The sequence below is a fragment of the Cupressus sempervirens genome, chromosome 7, assembly GCF_028749045.1.
Source record: "Cupressus sempervirens isolate cs-2001-9-10 chromosome 7, ASM2874904v1, whole genome shotgun sequence".
Taxonomy (NCBI): domain Eukaryota; kingdom Viridiplantae; phylum Streptophyta; class Pinopsida; order Cupressales; family Cupressaceae; genus Cupressus; species Cupressus sempervirens.
The window spans coordinates 857608590-857630062 of NC_143124.1; the positions used below are offsets into that span (position 1 = coordinate 857608590).

General features: G+C 32.8%; 2 protein-coding genes across 2 annotated transcripts; both read right to left on the reverse strand.

The window, feature by feature from the left end:
* Positions 1–16023: 16023 nt before the first annotated feature.
* Positions 16024–17994, reverse strand: LOC149550153 (uncharacterized). Its single transcript, XM_089793269.1, has 2 exons — positions 17804–17994; positions 16024–17687 (listed from the first exon to the last, which is right to left on the reverse strand). Exon 2 carries the CDS (start codon positions 17577–17579, stop codon positions 16266–16268), a length of 1314 nt encoding a protein of 437 aa, XP_089649395.1. The 5' UTR covers positions 17580–17687; positions 17804–17994; the 3' UTR covers positions 16024–16265.
* On the reverse strand, positions 17810–20808 carry LOC149550154 (uncharacterized). The gene is made up of 3 exons (XM_089794436.1): positions 20458–20808; positions 19956–20300; positions 17810–18052 (listed from the first exon to the last, which is right to left on the reverse strand). Exons 1-3 carry the CDS (start codon positions 20806–20808, stop codon positions 17810–17812), a joined length of 939 nt encoding a protein of 312 aa, XP_089650562.1.
* Positions 20809–21473: the final 665 nt, after the last annotated feature.

Consider the following 21473-nt stretch of genomic DNA (forward strand, 5'->3'; position numbering starts at 1 on the left):
TAGAATTACTTTGTTGGGATTCCAAATCATTCCTAATCCCCCTGAGGCTCCTCTCGATTCATGTAAGTTAATGTTCCAACTACCTAATATCTTTTCTAGCTTAATTTCTTCTTCTTTATCCAGTTTTGTTTCTTGTAACATTATAATTTTAGAATCAAATTGTTTTAAGTTATGTTTTAGTAATCGTTTCTTGTTAGGTGCATTTAAGCCCCTTGCATTCCAGGTAGTGATCTTCATGCTACCAGGTAGTGATCTTCATGCTACCATGGGAAGGTTCTTCCCCTTCCCTGTATTAAGTAACTGGCTAATCTTTTGTTGTTCTTTTGCCTGCCCATATGCTTCTCTGAGTTCTTTAAGAGACTTCCTTCCTCTTTTAGCTTTCAATCTACCATACTTAGGGGTATTTATGCCTTCTTGATTCACCGAAATACCCAAATGCTCTATGCTCTCCGGTGCATTTAAGCACATTCAGATTATTTTCCTTCTTTCTCAACTTTTTCTTTGTTTTCTAATTCTTTCATTAACTATTTTGCAAGGCTTATCTGATTATTTATATGTATATTATCTACTAAATCTGGTATATTGCATGTACTACCCAAATTGATACCATCTCCTTGACCTATTATTGTTCAAGATTTGATTATCTCTAATGATTTATTTCTCTTATCTTTATCCTCAATGATTAACATATCTCTTCTCAAATCTTCAAAGGTGTAATTATCTCCGCCTAATTTCAAAACTCACTGTATTAAATCCTCTTTCTATAGGTCACTGCTTTTATTAATATTGTCGAAGTTAAAAACTTGGATCAATTCATCAGTTAATAGTTCCAAATTCTCTTTCTTTGGCTCCTCTGGAATTACCATTTCCATATCTTCATTCTTTGATGAATCATTATTTAGGAAGTCATGAAAATCTTGTATTATAATTCCTTTTATCTTACTTTGATCCTTCTCTCTTACATTATGCTCACTAATGTTATAAATAGGTGATTCTTGTGTTGTGGTTGGTGTCTGCCAAAATTTGGTGCATAGATTTATTGCCTCTTTTTTGGAGTCTTTGATCTCCTTCGCAGGCTCTTCCATCTTTTGCAATGGAGTTTCCATTTTTTCTTTTATGCATTTAGCATTTCTTTGCTATAGAGACTCATCAACGAAAAAATATTTTTGTTTTCTCTTTCTTCAAGAGTCCTATTAATATTCACCAAGAGCTTTTTGTCCTGAGATCTAAATTCCTTTTCTGACAATTTTTCTTTCTCACTTATTGGTTTTATATTTTTAGCTTTCTGTGTTTTCTTCTGTTTCTTGTTTAGTCTTCTATTGTTGTTGATTTTCCTTAGCATCCTTATATTAGACATATTATATTCTATTATTCCTTCTTCTCTTTTGTTGATTTCTTTGTAGTTTTGATCTTCATATGTAAGATCTAAATTGATCTGTAGACTAGTGCCTTTACACTCTTTCAAATCTAACACTCAATTAATATCTTTACTATTATCTGGACTTAAAAACTTTTCCTTTTCTTTGCTTTGAGATTCTTTTTCTTTTGAATCTTGTATTGTCTTTATTTCTCTCTTATGATCTTCCTTGGAGATAGGTATGCAAATGTTTCTGATCCCTGTAGTTGCAATTGGAGATGTTTTTTAATCTAATTTCACCATCCTCCAATTCTGCAACTACTTTTCCAGCTGTAGCCTTACTAGGTTCCAAAAGAGCTATCTCATTTATGATCTCCCCTGGTTTTCTTTTTTGTTTCTTATGTTCATCATAGGAAAAGTATCTTTACGATTTGACGTAGATTGAAAAGTTTTAAATGTGATCTTTCTCTCATTATTTAATCTGATTATTTAAGAGATTTTTCCTTCAAATCTATAATATTTCAATTTATAGATAGAGTTGTTTGAAATTAACTTAATAGATTTGAGTTCCAGATTTTTATTGTTAAAGTTTATCAAAAATTTAATAGTATTTCAATATTTATAAGAAGCATCCATTCCTATCAAATTACCAATTGAAAAGTCAATTTTCCTAAGAATTTCTACATGCATAAGTTCAGGAAGGAGGGATTGAATGGAAATACAGGTTGGCATAGGGAAGTTTAACTATTCTTCCTTGCAATCTGGAATCAATTCAAAGAATTTAATAACATAACCTTTAAATAACAATCAAAGACAAAAAGGAAATCTTTTTTAACATATTCATCACTGTAATGTATATATATCAATCTATCAAAATGGTGAGATATACTTGATTTTTACAGAATTCCTTTAACTAGTTAATGAGATTGACCATCTCTTGTCTTGGCCCATTCCAAAATGCAAATACACCAACATTCTAACATTCCTACCAACGATCTTCGTTGTCTTGATTGTTGATAATTAGGATATGTTCTTTAGTTTTATTATACAAGGGGCAAGGAGCCATTTGGGGTTGATTGGGGGAATGTATAGGAGACTTGGTGATACCATTCCTACAATGGGGGGGATATATGTATAATAAGGGTTATGAGGTGATTTGGGATTTGAATTTTCTATCTTTCGAAGATTTTCTTCACAAATATTGAGGGACCTCGCATCGGGTTTAGATAGAAATCCTATTTGCTGAGAATACAAGGGTAATCTATTTCGGGCTACTTATTCAGTATGATTAAAGAACAAAATTTGTTTGTCTAAGCTTGTAGTGGAGCAAATGATATTAGGGAAAAAGCTTTTCTAGGTAGAGGTGTTACCTAATTTGGGGAAATCATCTTTGTTAATGGTTTGAGGAATTAACAGAAGCTTACTTGCCTTATTATGATCCAATGAGACTTGGAGTGTATTGCCTTGGTTCGTTTCCAATTTGGGTCTATCTCTATTGTTCCCATTGATTTTTTCCACTGGATGAAACCCTAACCTCTCCTTAGATTTCATTAATATCTCTTGAATTGTAGCGCCTATCTTATTATTACTATTTTGATGGTTGTAATTTGCTTGCAGTGTAATAGGCTGCTTGAATTCATCGTGCCCAATTAGGGCTGAAAAGGGATTTGACATCTTCAAATGAGTAAGATTGACAAAAGGAGGATCGCTGTAGTGACTCCCAAACTTATATGCTTCTCTACTAGGACCTTGTGGTAATGTTCGTGGTTGAGGCACCAGATTTTTACAAAGCGCCCGATTTGTCCTAGTCACCACAAACGTTGATTTCTTGAAAGGTCAGGAGTATCTGCTTTGTTTCTTATTTTTATTCACAAATTTTACATGTTTTGCATTTTTAAAATCTACTCTGATTTCCATTTTTTCTCATTGTCATGAGTGCTACAAGTAGCAGCTCACATTGCTTTGGTAGTGGTGAGGACTGCCTTGTAGCCTCACATGCAAGCACACAGACCTAGTGGGCTATAAACAAAATTATAATTTTCTTATTTTTTATTTTTTAATTAATTTTTGTAATAATATTAATCTTTAAATAAATTATCATTATTAATATTGAATAGGTATTATTTTATAATAGTAAATTAATAATTTTTGGTATTAATAATTTGATTAATGTTATGTTATTAATTTTCTTATTTGATCATTATTTTTAAATATATTTTTTAATTATATAAAGTTTTAAATAAATTATCATTATTAATAATTAATAGGTATTATTTTATAATAGTAAATTAATAATTATTGGTATAAATAATTTGATTAATGTTATGTTATTAATAATACAATAATAATAATTTTTATTAATTTAATATTTTTTTATTAATTTAATAATTTTTATTAGATCTTAATAAATGTTTAATTAAAAACTTGTATAAATGGGTTTACTATATATATATATATAATTGTAATTCAAGGAAAATTGATGGCTTTTAGTAAAACTCATTTTTTTGTTTAGAGGCTTCATTTTTATATGTAAATGATTCTATACTAAGAAAACTTTGTTCTTTTATAAACTCAAAGACTTCATTGTTAATATGACACTTTGGAAATGGAAAACTGGAATCTTGTTTGTGAATTGTATTTTTATGTTGTCAAACCAAACAATTTATGAAACTACATTTGTTATATACTTGATGTAATGTATGATTTACTTTGTGTTGGGTTCAAGTTTGACTTAGTACATTGACCAATTTTGGATGTTTACCAGAGGCCTAGAAGTTCCTATTTTATGATGTCGTATGAGATGTCATGGTTTTATGTTTTGACCTTTGAGTTATGTATCAATTGCTCGCTAGTGCTTTCCAGTTGCTTGTTTAGGATTGAGGTGAATGGTGTGATTTTTCTTGGTGTAACCTATGAGTTTCAATTAGTTATATTTTGGTGTTTTCTAGTTGCTTGTATGGGAAGGAGGTGAATATTGTGATTTTCTTATTGTAATCTTTGAGTTTTGATCGGTTATCTTTTGACACTTTCCAGTTGCTTTTGTAGGACTAAGGTGAATATTTTGATTTTATGAGCTTAGGGTAGGTTATCTATGTGTATGTTGGGAAGTAACTTGCAATGGAGGCTGCCTGGGTAACCCTTCATAAGTGGTATTAATAAGTGATAACATTTCATTAAATGGGTTTAAAATGAATTAACAAGAGTTAATGTTTTACCTCACTCACACTCGAGTGCTAGTACAAGCTAGGATGAGAGTAGAGAGGATGCTTGGTTGTGACCTTGCCTCATTAGCATGCCTTATTTGTATGAAAGGATACTGATGCCATGTAGAGTCACTAGGGGTCCAGATTCCAAAGAGTCTATTAGGGTAACTTTAGAGTTGACTCATGCGATGACACTTGCCCACATATTTCCTATATGTCTCTGTTGCCTCTGGGATTGGATGTTACTTGTGTTTTGGTACCTTTGAGATAGATTGCTATCAAGTTTTCCTTGACCTAGAGGTTGGTTATGACTTTTGGATTGATATATGTATGGGACTTGAGATTATCTCCTTAGCATGGTGAAAGTGGGCTATTTAGGTTCCACGAGGTTGGGTGGTAGTGTTTCTTATACCATTGAGATATAATAGCTAAATGTCATTGCTAGGTGTACTTGTGTAGTTGTTCTTTTCATTTTTATCTTGTGTTTCTTCTATTGGATGGTTATATTATGTTGTATTGTACTTGATTATCCATAGATCTTTTGAGATGAAGTATTTATTCATGATGTATATTCTTTGATCTTTTCATACCCTATGACTTGTACAATAGATGATTATGCATTTTGGTTATGCCATGTGGCATCTCATGTAATTGTATATTATTTAATTGGATTCGTACTTGTGGTTATTCTACGATGTGGATTTGTTGTGTATTAGATTTAGTATTAATAAAACTTATGGATGTGATTCAATGTCATGGAACCCTTAAGAGATGTAATTTGTTTATGGTTTGTTTGTATTTATGTGAGTTATTGCTTCCGCTATATGATCTCTTGTTGTTATAATCTTTAAAAAAAATGTTTTGGAAACTTAGTAAAAGTTTAGGTTAATTTATTTTGGGTTCCCTGGCCAGGCGTTACAACTACCATATCTATTGGTCTAGGCACTACCTCCCACACATCATTCTACATTATTGAAGAATATTCCTTAACTATAGCATCTCACCATACATGATGTTATGCAATCTCCTAATAGTTGGAAGGTTCACTATCGACCAACTAACTAACTAATGCCACATAATTATTGAACTTGGATGTTTGTATTCTATGTCTCATACTCTTCCTAGGAGCTCCTACAAACTCCTAAGTATCCTTTTGTGTCTCTTGATCCTCATGGTTGTTGCTTCCAACTATAGATGATGAATATCAACCTCTGTATCTTCTTAAGACATTTCCTATTGCACTAGTTGCTTCATATTCTATGAATCTTCACCACTTGAGCCTATGCTTGTACTAGTAATTGTACTTGAGATTTGTTGCCCTTGACTTGACATTGAAGTATTTGTTGGCTACTCAGTTTGATCATCTATTGGCAAATATTTGGACCTTCTAAATGCCTTATCCTTTATGATCTTGACATCACATCTAACAATAATTCTTCTAGTTCCTGGATTAAAAATCCTACATGCCTTTGAGGTTTCATAGTACCAAACAAAGTACCCCCCTCTCTACAATTTGATCTAACTTGGCAAGTGTGTCGCCTAGAATATGACAATATGTCAAACTTCCAAATATCTTGAAGTGACCAACATCTAGTTTTTTTCCTGTGAAAGCTTCTTATAGTGTCATTCTCCCTAGTACCTTGTGTGGACCCTTGTTTTGAATGTATAATGTTGTACTACATGCCTCTTCTCATAAGTAGTGGGGCATGTCCTTGTCATGTAGCATAGCCCTTGCTTCCTTCGATATTGAATGATTCTTCCTCTCAACAACTCCATTCTGCTGCAGATTATAAGGAAGAGTCAATTGTCTCTTGATTTTCCCCGGTAGAAGACTCTTGAAAGTCATTTCCTTTGTACTCACCTCCATTGTATCACCCACCAACCTTTATCTTCTTTCTTGTTGAATTCTCCACAAGAGCCTCGAGCTCTTGGAACCAATTGAAAACCTCATCCTTGGCCTTGAAGAAGTATATCCAGGTCTTCCTGGAGGAATATCAATAAAAGTAACATAATACTCATATCCTTTTAGAGACTTCATTGACATTGGTCCACAAACATCTGAATGGACTAGATCAAGGACACCCTTGTATCTAGTGTCACTCCTCAAAAAAGATATTTTTGCAAACTTCCCCAACACATCCCTTGCATACATCATCAAGCTCTATGCTCACCTCTAGAACACATGTCACTATCTCACAAAGCAATTTAAGTGCTCCATGATGAATATGGTCCATTCTCATATGCCATAGCTCTCCATGATATCTAGGATTGTTGTTTCTCATGAGTGCCTTAGGTGTATCAAACTGCAACCTACAAAGGCAACTGCTCCTAACACGAATTGTTACAGGTGATTTACAATCTATATGCTTGATCAACACATGTGCCCTTCTAAAGAGTACATTATACAAGACATGTACAAAAATCATATTCATACTTAAGCCTGGCACATGCAACACATCATGAAGTGGAATTATATTTCCATTCTCCCTCTAAAACTGAATAGTCCCTTTCCCAATTGAGTTGAGTTTCGACAAGTTTCTCATAGAAATATGGTTGTTGGTGTTCTCTTCCTTATAACTGGAGAAGTAGTCTCTAACTCTTGTCATATGAAATGACACCCAACTATCTATATACCAAAAACATAATAAGGTTGAGCTAATCATATAAGCTATCAGTGTAAACTCATCTTCCATTCTAGTAGAGAGCTCTTTTGCACTTGCTGAAGTTGCCACCTACTTCTTTCACATCTTCCTTTGTAGGCAATCACTAGCATAGTGGTCATCCTTGTGACAACCAAAGCACTTGATCTTAGATAGGTGCTTTTTCTTCTTCTCACTTTGTTAACTTGATCCTTTACTAGACCTCTTTTTTTCCTTCCCTTTTCCTATTGAGGTAACATTTTCCTGTTCCACCTCACTTTTATGACTCTTGTTGGTCCCATTGACAAGACTTAGTATAAACTCCTTCTAAGAAAAATCACTTCATAGTCGATCCCAACTTGGTAAGGTGGTTCGTCCACTAACAACTTGAACAAAGACATTCCACTATTTAGTAAACCCATTTAGGGCTATCCGTATTAGCTCATCATCACTAGGGCTATCTCCAAGGGTTGCTATCTTGTCCTTGACAAGTCTAAGCCTTTTGAGGTAAGTTGTGATGTCTTTTTCATTGTTCTTCCGGGTATTCTCGAAATTTTCTCTAAGAATCAACTTCTTGTTAGTGGTAGCATTCTAGTACAATTTTAGAATGACATCCCACATTATCTTCATTTAGCTGATAGGCTATTTGTGGAATTTTTTTCTCGAAAATTGAAATTTTGATCAAAAAGTTGTCAGTTGGTCAAAAAAGTTGTCAGTTTGGCTGGAAAATTGTGAATCCTTCTTGTTAATTATTTATCGGTCAGTTTTTAGCTCACTCCACTTTTAACTCTTGTTTTGATATTTATTAGTTGTTATCTCCACTTTTAACTATTGTTTTCTTTTTCTATTTATTTAAAAAAATAATTACTTGTGATCTCCATATTAGCTCATGTTGTGATCTGTAATTAATTTACTTTTTGTTTTTAAAATTCATTTAGATTTTAGTTTTTAAATTATTTTTTGTATTGGTTTAATTTTTTGTTAAATATTAATTTTTAGTTTCTATAATTTGTTTAATCAATAGAATATTTGTTAGAGGCATTGCTATTTTTTAATATTATTATTTTTCATTTCTCTTATTAATTTTTCATCATACATTTTTTGATGGAGTTTTTTTTCAATGATTATATTTTTCATATTTGATAAATTGAATTTAAATAAATAATATTTATTAATCTATTTAAGAGATTTTAGTAAATATTATGAATTTTAAATTGAAAATTATTAATAATCTAATTTGTTCACATAAGTTTATATTTTGAATCACTACTTTTAACTATTATTTTTCTTTTCCTATTTATTTAAAAAATAATTACTTGTGATCTGCACATTAGCTCATGTTGTGATCTCTATTTATTTAACTTTTGATATTTAAAATTGATTTATGTTTTAGTTTTTGAATTATTTAATTTTTTTTATTAGTTTATTTTTTCTTTAAATGTTGTTTTTTAGTTTCTATAATTTGTTTAGTCAATATAATATTTGTTAGAGACATTATTTTTTCATATTTTTTTTTTTTGTATTTCTCTTATTAATTTTTCATAATAGATTCTTTGATTAGATCTTTTTAAATAAATTTTTTCATATTTGATAAATTTAATTTAAATAAATAATATTTATTAATCTATTTAAAATATTTTAGTAAATATTATGTTATTTAATTTGAAAATTATTAATAATTTAATTTGTTCAAATGAGATTATATTTTTTAAAAATAATTTTATTATTGAGCACCTATCGACTTATCGTTGCAAGCACAAAAGCGTGCAACTGCTAGTTGTATCAAGCTCCGATATATGTGGAATAATACAATCCTTGACACCATCAAGGATTATCCTCCTCACATTGGTATCATCCTTCTTGCATGTTGCAATATGTGTCACATCTATAGGTATAGCTACAACACTGGTAACGTAATCCTTGACACCATTCTCTTTCAACAATAGAGAAAGTCTTGCCTTCCATTTACCAAAATTCAAGGCACCATTTGATTTGTCTTGATCTCTCAAATCACCTGAAGGCATCTTAAGGGATAAAACCAATAATAAATCTAAAAATGATCAACGTAGGTTTTGTAAACCCTTGATATCTTTTGTAGGGAAAAAATTTTCTACCCTCAACAGTACTTTGATACCATAAAAAAATTACCATTACAGTCATTGATTATTAATCTCTTAACTTAAACGATTATTTAATTACCAAAAATTAATTCACAACTAATATAGAAAAATAACGCAATTGCAACTTCACTAATAAAATATGGAAAGATATTCACAACACAATGAACACAATATTTTTGGATAAATCATCCCTAGAAAATACCCCAAGGGAAAACCAATTCTACAAATAAGGAATTATATTAAAATTTTATAAAAGGGGTTTAGGGCGCATTTGGAGAACAAGAAGTTTGAGAAACATTTATAGTGATAGCAAATGAGCTTGTAGTGATAACAAACAAGTCTTGCAATATTAGCAAGGGAGTAGTGATAGCGTTGGGGATAGTAGTGGAGAGTGTCAACTGTATAAATAAGGAGATTGTCAGATTTGTGCCTATAAGAGGCAAGGAATTTTTTATCTTTTAATTTGTCGAATTTTAATACAATTTCTCATCTCAAGAATTGGTTTTCCCTTAGGGATTTTTCAAGGGGTGATTTGTCCCAAAACATTGTGTTCATTGTGTTGCAAACTTAAATCTATGTTTTATTAGTGAAGTTGCAGTTGTGTTATTTTTCAATATTAGTTGTGAATTAATTTTTGGTAGTTAAATAATCGTTAATATAGGTGTTTAATAATTAGTTATTGCAAGGCAAGAGCCTACGACACAACAATAACTTGTGAGCCTCTCACATGGGAGGTCTTGGGCTTGAACCTACTTGAGCTTAACACTTAATAATCATTAATTTCAACACAAAATAATTAGTCCAAACCTTGACTATTTATTGATCAAAAGAACAACAAAAAAATAGTGAAAGCAATAGTTGATTTCCACATACAACTACCTGGCCACTACAACTGCTTCGCTCCTAATAACAAGTATGACATTTATTAAAAGAATAAAAACTAGAAACAAGAAGGTTGAAACAGGATAGGACTTTTCTCTAGCTTTGCTCAAATCATAATTTCCTCTTATATCTACTCTACCATCAGACATAGAACAAACAATTGTTCTTTAACTTATCTAAGTTCTATATGGTTGCAATAACTGGTGACCACTTATAACAATTCTGACCCCTTCCCACTCTATTATGCTTAACCCCTTCAAAGCTATACCACATCTCAGTGATTGTATTTACTCCACCTCAACAAGCATAGACTTTTTCAAATCAAATGCATCCACTATGGTTAACATACAAAAAGTCCTAACATATTCATGATTACTTAAAATACAACATTTATCACCATTTATACATGAGAACATATTTATATTGCATTCATTTAGTATCCATGGTATTCTCAATAAGATCTCAAGACATAGCAGGTAATGTTCAACATGATAGGTCAAAACACGTGTTAATTACTAAGTCCACGTCTTTCAAATATAAAACAAAGTGTGAGAACAACACATAGTCTAAAATAAAGGTTGATCTAGAGAACTTCTCTTGCCCCTACTATTTGAAAGGCAAGATAGAATGTATATTTTAGGTGCATGGAAAGGATTGCTATTATATTCTCTGCAAGGAATGTTGTATCCCCTACTAATTTAAGGGTCTTCCGGTATATGCATGTAGAGGGATTCTATGGTAAATACTATTTGTAAGCGTTGTGATGGTTATATCCCCTACTATTTGTAAGGGTTTGTATAGGTTGCATCCACTTTCATGGTGTTAGTTATTCTCTATCATGGATAACTTTAGTGGTGAATATTTTCCAAATGGCGAATTTCACTCATCAAGGACCTTGAATTTGGCAAAAAAATTTGCACTTTTGAGGTAGCCATGTCGCCCATACTTTATGAAAATTGGGTCCCATGCTTAGGCCAATCACCAACAACGATACATAATTATTTTTATTTTGGTGATGACTTCACCAATGTAATATTTCTACATGATAAATTAAATATTTTCACCTACAATTTCTAAGGCATGTCTTAATAGATGGTCACATTCACCAATGTATGGTAAAAATTTAAGTCATGTTATATGTAAAGTACATATACTTGACAAGTGTCTCTATTCCAGAGACTTTCCAAGGAACTTTTAATCCTTCTAATCATTGGCTCGAAACAGATTATACTATGGACAAGTGTCATTATTCTAGAAACTTCCTCTAAAACTTGTCGTTCTTTAACATTTTAGCCCAAAATAGGATTTATATCATTGATTTAGGATCATCTAATGACCATTAAAAAGAGTTATTGTATCTTGGATGATATAAAATTATGGTTTCTATGTAATTTTGTTGGTGTAAATAAGTATATACTATTTAACCTTTACTTAAGTTTACTTAGATTAATGCATTTACATATTAGTTGTCATATAGACACCTAGGAGTTTGCATATTCATATGAGTTGTCTTGTAGACAACACAATAGTTTGCACTCCAATTGAGCACATATTGTCTACTACATCTCTTTATGAGATACAACTTGTATTCTTATCCTTTCATTATTGCACGTACATTCATGCACAATGAAGGATAATCCACTCTTGGTGGACATGTGCTTAGTTGTTATGCTTATCTCTTGTATGAATTCTTGACATGTCAGTTGCCTTTATATACAAGGCACTTCTATGATGTATTTATCTAAAATCTAATATCATTTGATCAGTATTGAGATTCTCATTTGATCATCTCTTGTCTCTCTTGTGCTTCTAGATCTTGGCATTACATTATTGCCTTAGGCAAATTCTTACAATTTTTACTTTTGGTCACGATTTTTCGTAATAATTAAAGACTTGCTAGGGTTTTACAATATTTTCTTAAATCCGAAAAAGATTCGCCAAATAAATTAAATTTTTTCCTATTCTGAAACAAAAATTGCCAATACAAATTAATTTTTCCCCCCTAAAATTATGTTGGATTTGTTAGAGTAATTATTTTGTTTCACTTATTAATTAGATCATCCTGATTTAGTTGATTAAGTGATTTATTACTCTAGTTCTTAAGCTTGCTTTTAGGTGCATATAATTAATATTTTATATTAATTATATTCTGCAACCTAGCTTTTTTAGGCTTTAGGGCTTTCGTTTACCTTTAAGGTTGAACTCTTATAATTCTTTTTCAAGCATTCATTCAATCAATCTTGATAAACAATTTTTCTCTCATTTTGTTTAGTTTTTCCAAGCTCCACTTTTTCCTCTGTTTTCTGGTTTCTCTTCAACAGGTTATTTGCATGCAGGTGATCTTGGCAATCTATGAAGTTGGTTTTCACAACTTCTACAGGATTTGCCACAATTTTATACATTTTTCCAAAGTGGGGTTCTTAAAGTTATCCCTATTCTCTACAGAAACATGTGATTGATGTAGAGATCTTTTGCATTGTATATATATGGTGTATGCTTAAGCTAGTCACTATTGTACTTATGATGTGCATGTGAATTAATAATCTTGATGTATACTTGAGCACCCAATCACTACGTGAACTTAGGTTTACGGAATGTGCCTCATATTTGTATTTTTATGTGTTTGCATACCAATAATTAGTATAGAACCAATAGTTTATTGAATGTGTTGTTATCATTCTAGTTAAACTAGACTAATTTAAAAGCATAAGCTTTGTTAATAGTCGTGATTTAAAAACAAGATCAAAGATATCATACAAAGGAAGAGAATGAGTTCATTAAATGATTGATTTACAAACTAGAGACTCTAGATGGGTCATCACGAAATGAGCCCTTAAGGTTTAAGTTACAGTATAAGGACAACCCTTAACTTTGGGCACTTTATAGTACAAGCTTTTGTGCGATAGTGTGTTATTGTCACCATGATATTGGTCGATTAAGTTGGTAACTGTTGTGAGTTGAGTTTTTAATTTTTTTTTAATTTTTAAAAGTAGTAGTTGAGAGGAGATTATTACACGAACTTATTAGAAAATGTATTAGTCTAATCAAGAGCATAAAATTGTATTATGGAACTCTTGTTCTTCTAGCTACTTAGCTTCATTGCTTTTTGTACACTCTCAAACTCCTATATCCTTCATTTGGCTTAGGATTTATTATAACTATCATTCCTAACATAACTCAATAACAACTAACTTCCCTCTTTACTCATTCATCCATCTTCTTAAGTGTGTAGCTAGCATGTTTCAAAACTAAGGGTGTCTTTGTTTCATATGGGTTCAACAAATTATATCTAAGCAATTGAGCAATGTTTGCAATATCTATTTTGTTAATGATTGCAAGCAAGTTGGGCATTATCATCAAGTTTTTTTTTATTAATAAGATAAATAAATTTACATTTTCAATAATCAAAATACTAATTTGCTTCTCAAGAGTGGAAGGTTGGATATTGAACAAGATTTTTCTTACAAGTAATGATAAATCAGAAGAGATTAATCAATACAAACACAAGGTTTAGATTTGGAATAAAAATTAGAAAATTAGGAATATTATATCAAAATATTAGAAAATAGGATTGTAGTGGATAAGCAAGACTGATTTAACAAGTTGGATTCATTACAATGTAGAGTAGAAAACACCACTCTATAATAATTATATTCTTGTAGGGATGAAAACATATAACACTACTATGATTTGATTAAAAATAAAAGGTGAAGTACCAAAGCATGTAAATGGTAAATTAAATATGGGGTTAAAGAGATTAATCAATACAAACACAAGGTTTAGATTTGGAACATAAATTAAAAAATTAGAAATATTATATCCAAATATTAGAAAATAGGATTGTAGTGGATAAGCAAGACTGATTTAACAAGTTAGATTCATTACAATGTAGAGTAGAAAACACCACTCTATAATAATTATATTCTTGTAGGGATGAAGACATATTACACTACTATGATTTGATTAAAAATAAAAGGTGAGGTACCAAAGCATGTAAATGGTAAATTAAATATGGGGTTAGGAATTGCATAGGTCTTAAAGTAACAATAATTGCCATAGTTGATTTGAATTTTGTAAATGTGCTCAATAATCATAGACTATGCATATCATGCTTGGAGTACATATGAATCATTAGAGTTTGCATTGCATTCAAATGTGATCACATGTCATCTTATTATCATGTCATGCACAATGTGATTCTATCTTCATTAGTCGCTTGACACTAAACTTTGGCCCATGCGATAACTAAAATGAGATTAGAACAATATTAAATAACAACTTAGCATGCCAAGACTAAAATGCAATATTTCTTGCCCCTTAATCAACCCGCTTATTTTCCACTATTTGCAAAAAAAAGTATTGAGAGACAATATTATGTATGTCAAGTGCATGATCCACCATCTACCATCAAAGCATATTTTATTTTGGTGCTCTCAAATTAATTGCATGAAACTTGATTTCTTAAGAATATATGATACTATAAAATGTGTTTAAAAAAAACCATAGAGTTATCATTCAATATGACATCAAAATAAGGCCAAATTCAAGCGTTTTTGTACATGCAAGTCAAAAAGCAACAATCCTTAGTCAAGTTGAAGTCAACTTGAAGATGGTGAAAATGTGATTTGAATAATTTTAATACAATCATACATTCAATTATACTTGAGGAGAAAATTGCATTCATGATTTAAACAAAAGTCGTGAAATACATAAAACTAAGATACGAATCACAACAATTGAACAAAATTGACTAGTTTCAATCAATTTGTATACTATAATCTATTATAAACTATATTAACGAATGAAATTTCACAATCAAATTAAATTTAAAACAAAGAGATTGAAAGGAGAAACATTGGCTTTTCTCCCCACACTAATATATAATAAACCATTGTAGTACAATATTTTAAGTAAATAATATTAAAAACTAATTATCCATCACATAATTAATAATTGTTTATAAAAATAAATTATCATATTATCCCACTTATTTGATAAACATGATTTGAATTTAAAGCATTATTTAAAAAACTTATTTAATCTGAAATTCAATTAATTTGCTACAAAACAAAACAAAAATTTACTTCCACTTATAATAATGTGGTTCCATAAAATTTGCATACGAGGTCATGCTAAAAGTTTGCATCCAGCCCCCCTAGCTTCACTCTACCTCTCATTTCTTTATTATGTACAAGGAAATAGCGAATACAGCTCACAAAATAGAAGATATTTTTAACCGTACATGTTGGTTAGAGCTGAGCTCCGGGAAAACAGACCAAAACATGCTCTTACTTAAATGTCTTGAAATTTCTTTACAAAACTAGTAACCTTGTATTTAGATGCACACTAAGAACGGATTGAGAAAGGAGACCTTGCTAAAGCTAAAACCTCGGATGTCAAATAAATTATACAGCATTAAACACCGACAGTAGCCCATTGCATTGCATTCTTCCCAGCAAAAGCTATAAATATATTCAAATGGAAAGAGATGATAATTAGCAAACAAGTGGATTGAAGCAAGTTAATCTTTTATATCAGAAAAGCAATATCACATCTGATAAGAGCATTTCATTTGCTTCTGCAGAATGGATGAAAAGCCAAACTAGAACATGAATAATTCAGAGTCAGAAAGAATTTTAGAGAGCCCTGATTCCTCCAAAAAAAAATCCAGATCAGCCACTGTAAGATCCAAATCTGTTTCATCTAACTTGGATGTCCAAGAATTATTTAATTACTTATTTTCTTTTTTCTTTTTTTTGCTGAAAAAAATGACTAATTTCAAGCAAGAGCCTACAATACAATAGTAATTTGTAAATCTATCATGTGAAAAGTCTGAATTTAATTCTATTCAAACGGAACAGATAATAATAAATTACAACAAATTATAATAATTAATCTATTTCTGCCCATTGCCGATCCAAAAGAAAAAGAGTACTTCCAGACAGTAACATCTAAAAGTTATGCTTGAACAGGCCAAACAACCAAAAAAAAACTGGCTGCTTGCACCCTCTCAATGTGACTAAGATACAAGAGCCAAATGAAAGCTTCAACATCCAACAGTAGATCAAAACTCGAGCTTCCGACATACAGAGCCTAAACCCGTACCTCGAATAGTCTGCTTTGGCCTCGTCTTTAATGGCGCTCGAGGGCAGGAACCTGCTGTACTGCCAAGGACTTGATATGTAACTGGAGTGGTTGGGGTACTTTGATCTTGCCCACAAGAAAAATCACTCTCCTCGTTGCTGCCCTGACTACATTTCATATTAGCATCTTCATACTGCTTCGAAAGAATTGCCTGCAGAAATGATCCACACATTGCTTCAACAAAAGTTTCTTCAAGCAAAGCATCCTTCGTGGCTGAACTCAAAGGCTTCTCTTCAATACCCACAAGACCCTTCGTATATTTTCCTGTATCCTTCGTGGCTGAATTCAAAGGTTTATCATCATGACTACCCACAAAACCCTTCATACAGGACTCTTCGACAACAAGATGTTTATCATAAACCATGTCTAAAACACGCACCAAGCATGATCTTGACCTTGAAGACATATTCAGGACTTCAGCAGAAGCCCGTGATTCAGTTTCTTGATTCAAAACTTCAAGTGAGTCTGCAGGTGGGATTTTGTTCTGACGTTTCAATCGAATTTCTTCAGCCCAAATCAGAGCTTGTGAAAGATGTGAAGCATGTTTATTTGCCAGACTAGGTGCATTGTTACCATTAGAACCCAAACCCTTGTTTTCATCCTCTATAAGTAGGCATTCATCAAAGTTGAGGACACGAGCTACACTAGACATTGATCCCTTGCTCTTACAAACCTTCTTAGGGCTGCTGGGTTTATCAAAGTGAGAACCACCATTTGCATCAACATCAGCTTCAAAACCATTAAATAACTCTCTCGTTTTGTAGGGTTTCTTGGGAGCAAAAATAAGCTCTTGCGGACCAGCAGCAAAAGGGTCAAACATGTTAGTCTCTGGAGTCTGAGCACTGCTACAGGTTTTCTCACCCTCAAACTTCTCGCTCAATTCATCAAAGCAGCATCCATCAAACTCACTCTTGGAGCTTGAATGGCAAGAAATGTCAGTCAATGGGGTAAGGCTAGATGCTTTAGCCCTCCCACTTTCTCTACATGTAAGTGGTGTTACAGGTGCCTCTACCATGGAAGAAGAAGAAGAGGGAGAGGGAGAAAACAAAGGAAACCCCAATGCAATCCCGTCTTCAAAGCCCTCATCTAATGTAACCCTATTCTTAACCCTGTTTCCCTCGGCAGCCATCACATATGAACTAACGCCCAAGCTAAGATCTGACATTTGGTGTTTGGGGCAGTGAGGATTCGATCTCGGAATAGAGTTGGGCGTTGAGGGCAGTTGGGATTTCATTGTACAAAACCCTCCTTGCAGAAAAGAAAAAACTGACGCGCCCAAAAACAGACTTGGCTTGATTTCCAAACTATGCAGTATTCAGAAATCCTTGATCTGTCAATAGAGCTGAATGTTGAAGGCAATGAGTATTTCAATGTGAGAACCCACCTTATAGAAATTTCATACAAACTGAAACACCCAAAAACAAACTTCAATTGATTCTCAAAATAAACACCACATACCTTAGTTCAGGAGGGATACCCAAAGCGGGATTGTCTGCTCAATGTTGATACCCAGCAGGTTTTCCAGTACTGATATGATGTAATGTGATGAGCTGTGATGCTTTTCTGCAACGAACTTTTGTGTTGTTTTGCTTTTTTCAGCAGAAAAAGCAATGAACTCCCTTTCTTCGGATACCGATGCGTAGAATGGCGGGAGTGTTTCAATTTTGCTGGTATTTGTAGTGTGGGCATCATTTTATCTGACTTGCCCTGTCGTTGGAGAATGTATACTCCGGTCAAATTTAAGACATCGTTATGTGAGTCATGGTCGTAATGGTTGTATATTCAATGGGTATAGTCCACTTTTCTTGGATGGTGTGTACAGTGCTGGGCTGTATATACATGCATCGCGTGAAGCCCAGCAGCATTATTCGATTTACATAATAAAATTTATGCTCGTCAGTTAATAAGGATGAAGTTTTAAAATGATTTATAAATGTAGAGAGGCAAGCTTATATTTTTTGTAAAAGGCACTTTCATTCAGTATAGGATTGTTATTGTTATTAACTACATAATTTTTCAGGTAATTTTATTGATTTACATTTTATAAGTAATAGACTAGGTTGTCGGTTCGTGGTTCGGTTCTGGGTTTGATTTGTAATGTTTCTGTGCCTTGGTAATCAAGACCCAAAGGTTTATGAGCTAACTTATGCTTGGCTAGCCAAGACCGACCTTGCATTTGATTACTATTTATTGTCAAAGTATCTGCATAAGGATTTGACATTTTTCATGGAATTTTCAAAATTTATTTCCTGCTCGTTACTTTTTACTAACGATTATTCATTCGCCAGCAAGGTTCGGGTTCAAGAACCGGTTCGCTGGTTCGACGAAATTTTGGAAAGGGGTTTGGGTTCCTTTGGGTTCGTTAGTACAAAAACATGTAAAAAAATAAATAAATATATATATATATATATATATATATATATATATATATATATATATATATATATATATATATATATATATATATATATATATATATATATATATATTTTATGAAGCATGAGTTAAAATTATAATGTAGCATAGTACCATAAACACATTTAAAACTTTAAAACAGCATAAACAATAACATATCAATGTATCATGGTGAGCATACCATCATATAGTAACATAATTCAATCAACTTCAACATCAAAGATGAAAGATTCAAAAACATTTAAAATGGTGTCATTGTTTCACGTTCAAGTGTCATTGTTTCAATTCAATGTTTAACAGTAACTAATAGAATGAAAATCTATTAAAATTTTGAATTTCTAGTTCTAAGTTCTTCATTCTTCATCTTCATCTTCTTCATATTCATCTTCTTCTTCTTCATCTTCTTCTTCATCTCCTCCTTCACCTATGCTATTACTTGCACCAAGGCCAATGGGATCAGCAGCAGAATCAACAATGGTATTGACATCAAAGTCATCAAAATCATCAATTGTAAGCGCAGCAGTGGAAGCATCCAAGTCCGCAATCTCTGCATCTACATCCCACTTCTTTGTCTCCCCTTCTTTGTATTCTTGACTCTTGTGCGAAAGAAGGCGCAAGTTGTTATGCACAAATACCAGGTTCTCGGCTCTTTTTGATTGCAACCTATTGCGCTTCACCGAGTGGATGAAAGAATAAGTACTCCAATTTCTTTCTGATGCAGAAGAACTATCAACCTATAAAGACAACATAAGGTAGGCAATTAAAAAGGAATTAATTCAATCTTATTAAAAAATTCTTTTGAAGATAAAGTGAGCTAATTAAAAAATAAAATAAAACTTACTTGTGATATAACTTTGATTGCAAGGGGCTGCAATGTTTGGAATTTTTGGCCATGGAGGTACCACCAACCATGAGCATGCTTCTTGAACCGATGACGAAGAGCATCATTACTTAGACCTGTAGCATTGACAAATGCTATGAACTCATCCATGATTAGATCTCTTATATCATCATCAGGAAATATTCTTCTAAATGTTGCCTGGTACCCCTCAGACACTTCCATATCTCTATATGGTGGCAACCTTCCTGGTAGATCACAATATTGTGAGCTATAGTATTTGGGGGTCAAGGCATAGGCAAGAAAATGTAATGGAGTGGTCATTTTGTTCCATCTTTCATTAATAATTTTTTGCACTTGTTTGAAAAAGGTCTCTTGCAGATCTTGCTCCTGCTCATTTATAACTTGCCTGATCTTCTCAATCATTGAGTCTATGCCATCATAGATCTCTCCAAGGCAAGGCCTATCCATGTCAGTGTACCTAAGCATGCTCATAATGGGCTCGGTGATCTTAAGGAGATATTCCACACGTTCCCACCATGAGTCAGCCAATAGCCTATCCTTTATTTTGTTTGCCCTTTCAGTGTTCTTTTGCTTCCATACACCCCAATTGTTGCTGATTACCATACCTTGAAGTGCATCTTTCACTTGCACAAGTCGTCTTAAGACGATTATATGTGATGCAAAACGGGTCTCAGCAACCTGTGACATAAATTAGAGCAAAAAACAACTATTAGATACATATTTTAGAAAACTAAGAAAAGTATACACATTGGCAATTGCACAAGTAAAATATGAAAAATCAGAAATTGTCAAATATTAAAAATTAAATTACTAATTTGAGTTCAAGTTCATTTACCTTCAATAGCTCCAATTTTGAGTAGTTCCTGAAAAGAGATTGAGTCATGTGGTGGTTTGTGACAAACATTTGTATGTCCTCAGCCTCTTCATACATTGTTTTGATCCACTCAATTTGGTTCCCAATCTTTTTTAGCATAAGATTGAGTGAATGGACTGCACAAGGTGTCCAAAAGATATGTGGATATCGTGATTCAACCAACAAACCTGCTGCTCTACAATTCTTTGCGTTGTCCGTTATGACTTGGACAACGTTTCTTGCTCCCACTTGTTCAATGGCCTCAATTAAGATATCAGCAATAAATGGCAGATCTTTTACTTTGCCCTCACAATCCACCGCTTTCAGAAACATTGCCCCTTTAGGGGACACCGCAAGGACATTGATCAAGGGACGGTTCCTAGAATCCTTCCAGCCATCTGAAACAATTGTCACCCCTGTCTCAACCCATGAGTCCCTTATGGGCTTCAATTGGTTTTCAACCCGTTGGACCTCATCATCCAACAAGGTGGTGCGAACTTTCTCATACCCGGGGCCACAATACCCTTTTGGAGCTTCATTGGCACCCCTCAACATGTCCTTCCAAAATCGAGAGCGGACAACATTAAAAGACAACCCATTTGTATAGAGGCATCTTCCCACCTTAATGTCAGCAATTTCCCGGGCCTTGTTTTGAAAAGAAGTTTCTATTGGCCCCTTTCTTTTGTGTACAATGGGGATAGATTCAGTGTCAGTGTCCATTGTAGTATTGAAGAAGGGGTGGTCTTGTACAATAACATCTGAGGGGGCCTGCATTCCCTTAGCTTTTTTACTTTTATTGCTACTACTACCGAGTTCTATTGCCCTGCGTCCTTCTCTCTCTTCTGCTGCCTCATGCTCTTCAATATATTTTAACACGGTGTGATTTGGTATAGGGACACCATTTTTGCCAGGGCATTTCTTGACTCCTCTTCCAGCATAACCACATAGATGGCCTACCACATGATAATAAGAACTATTTCTTTCTACATCACATCCTC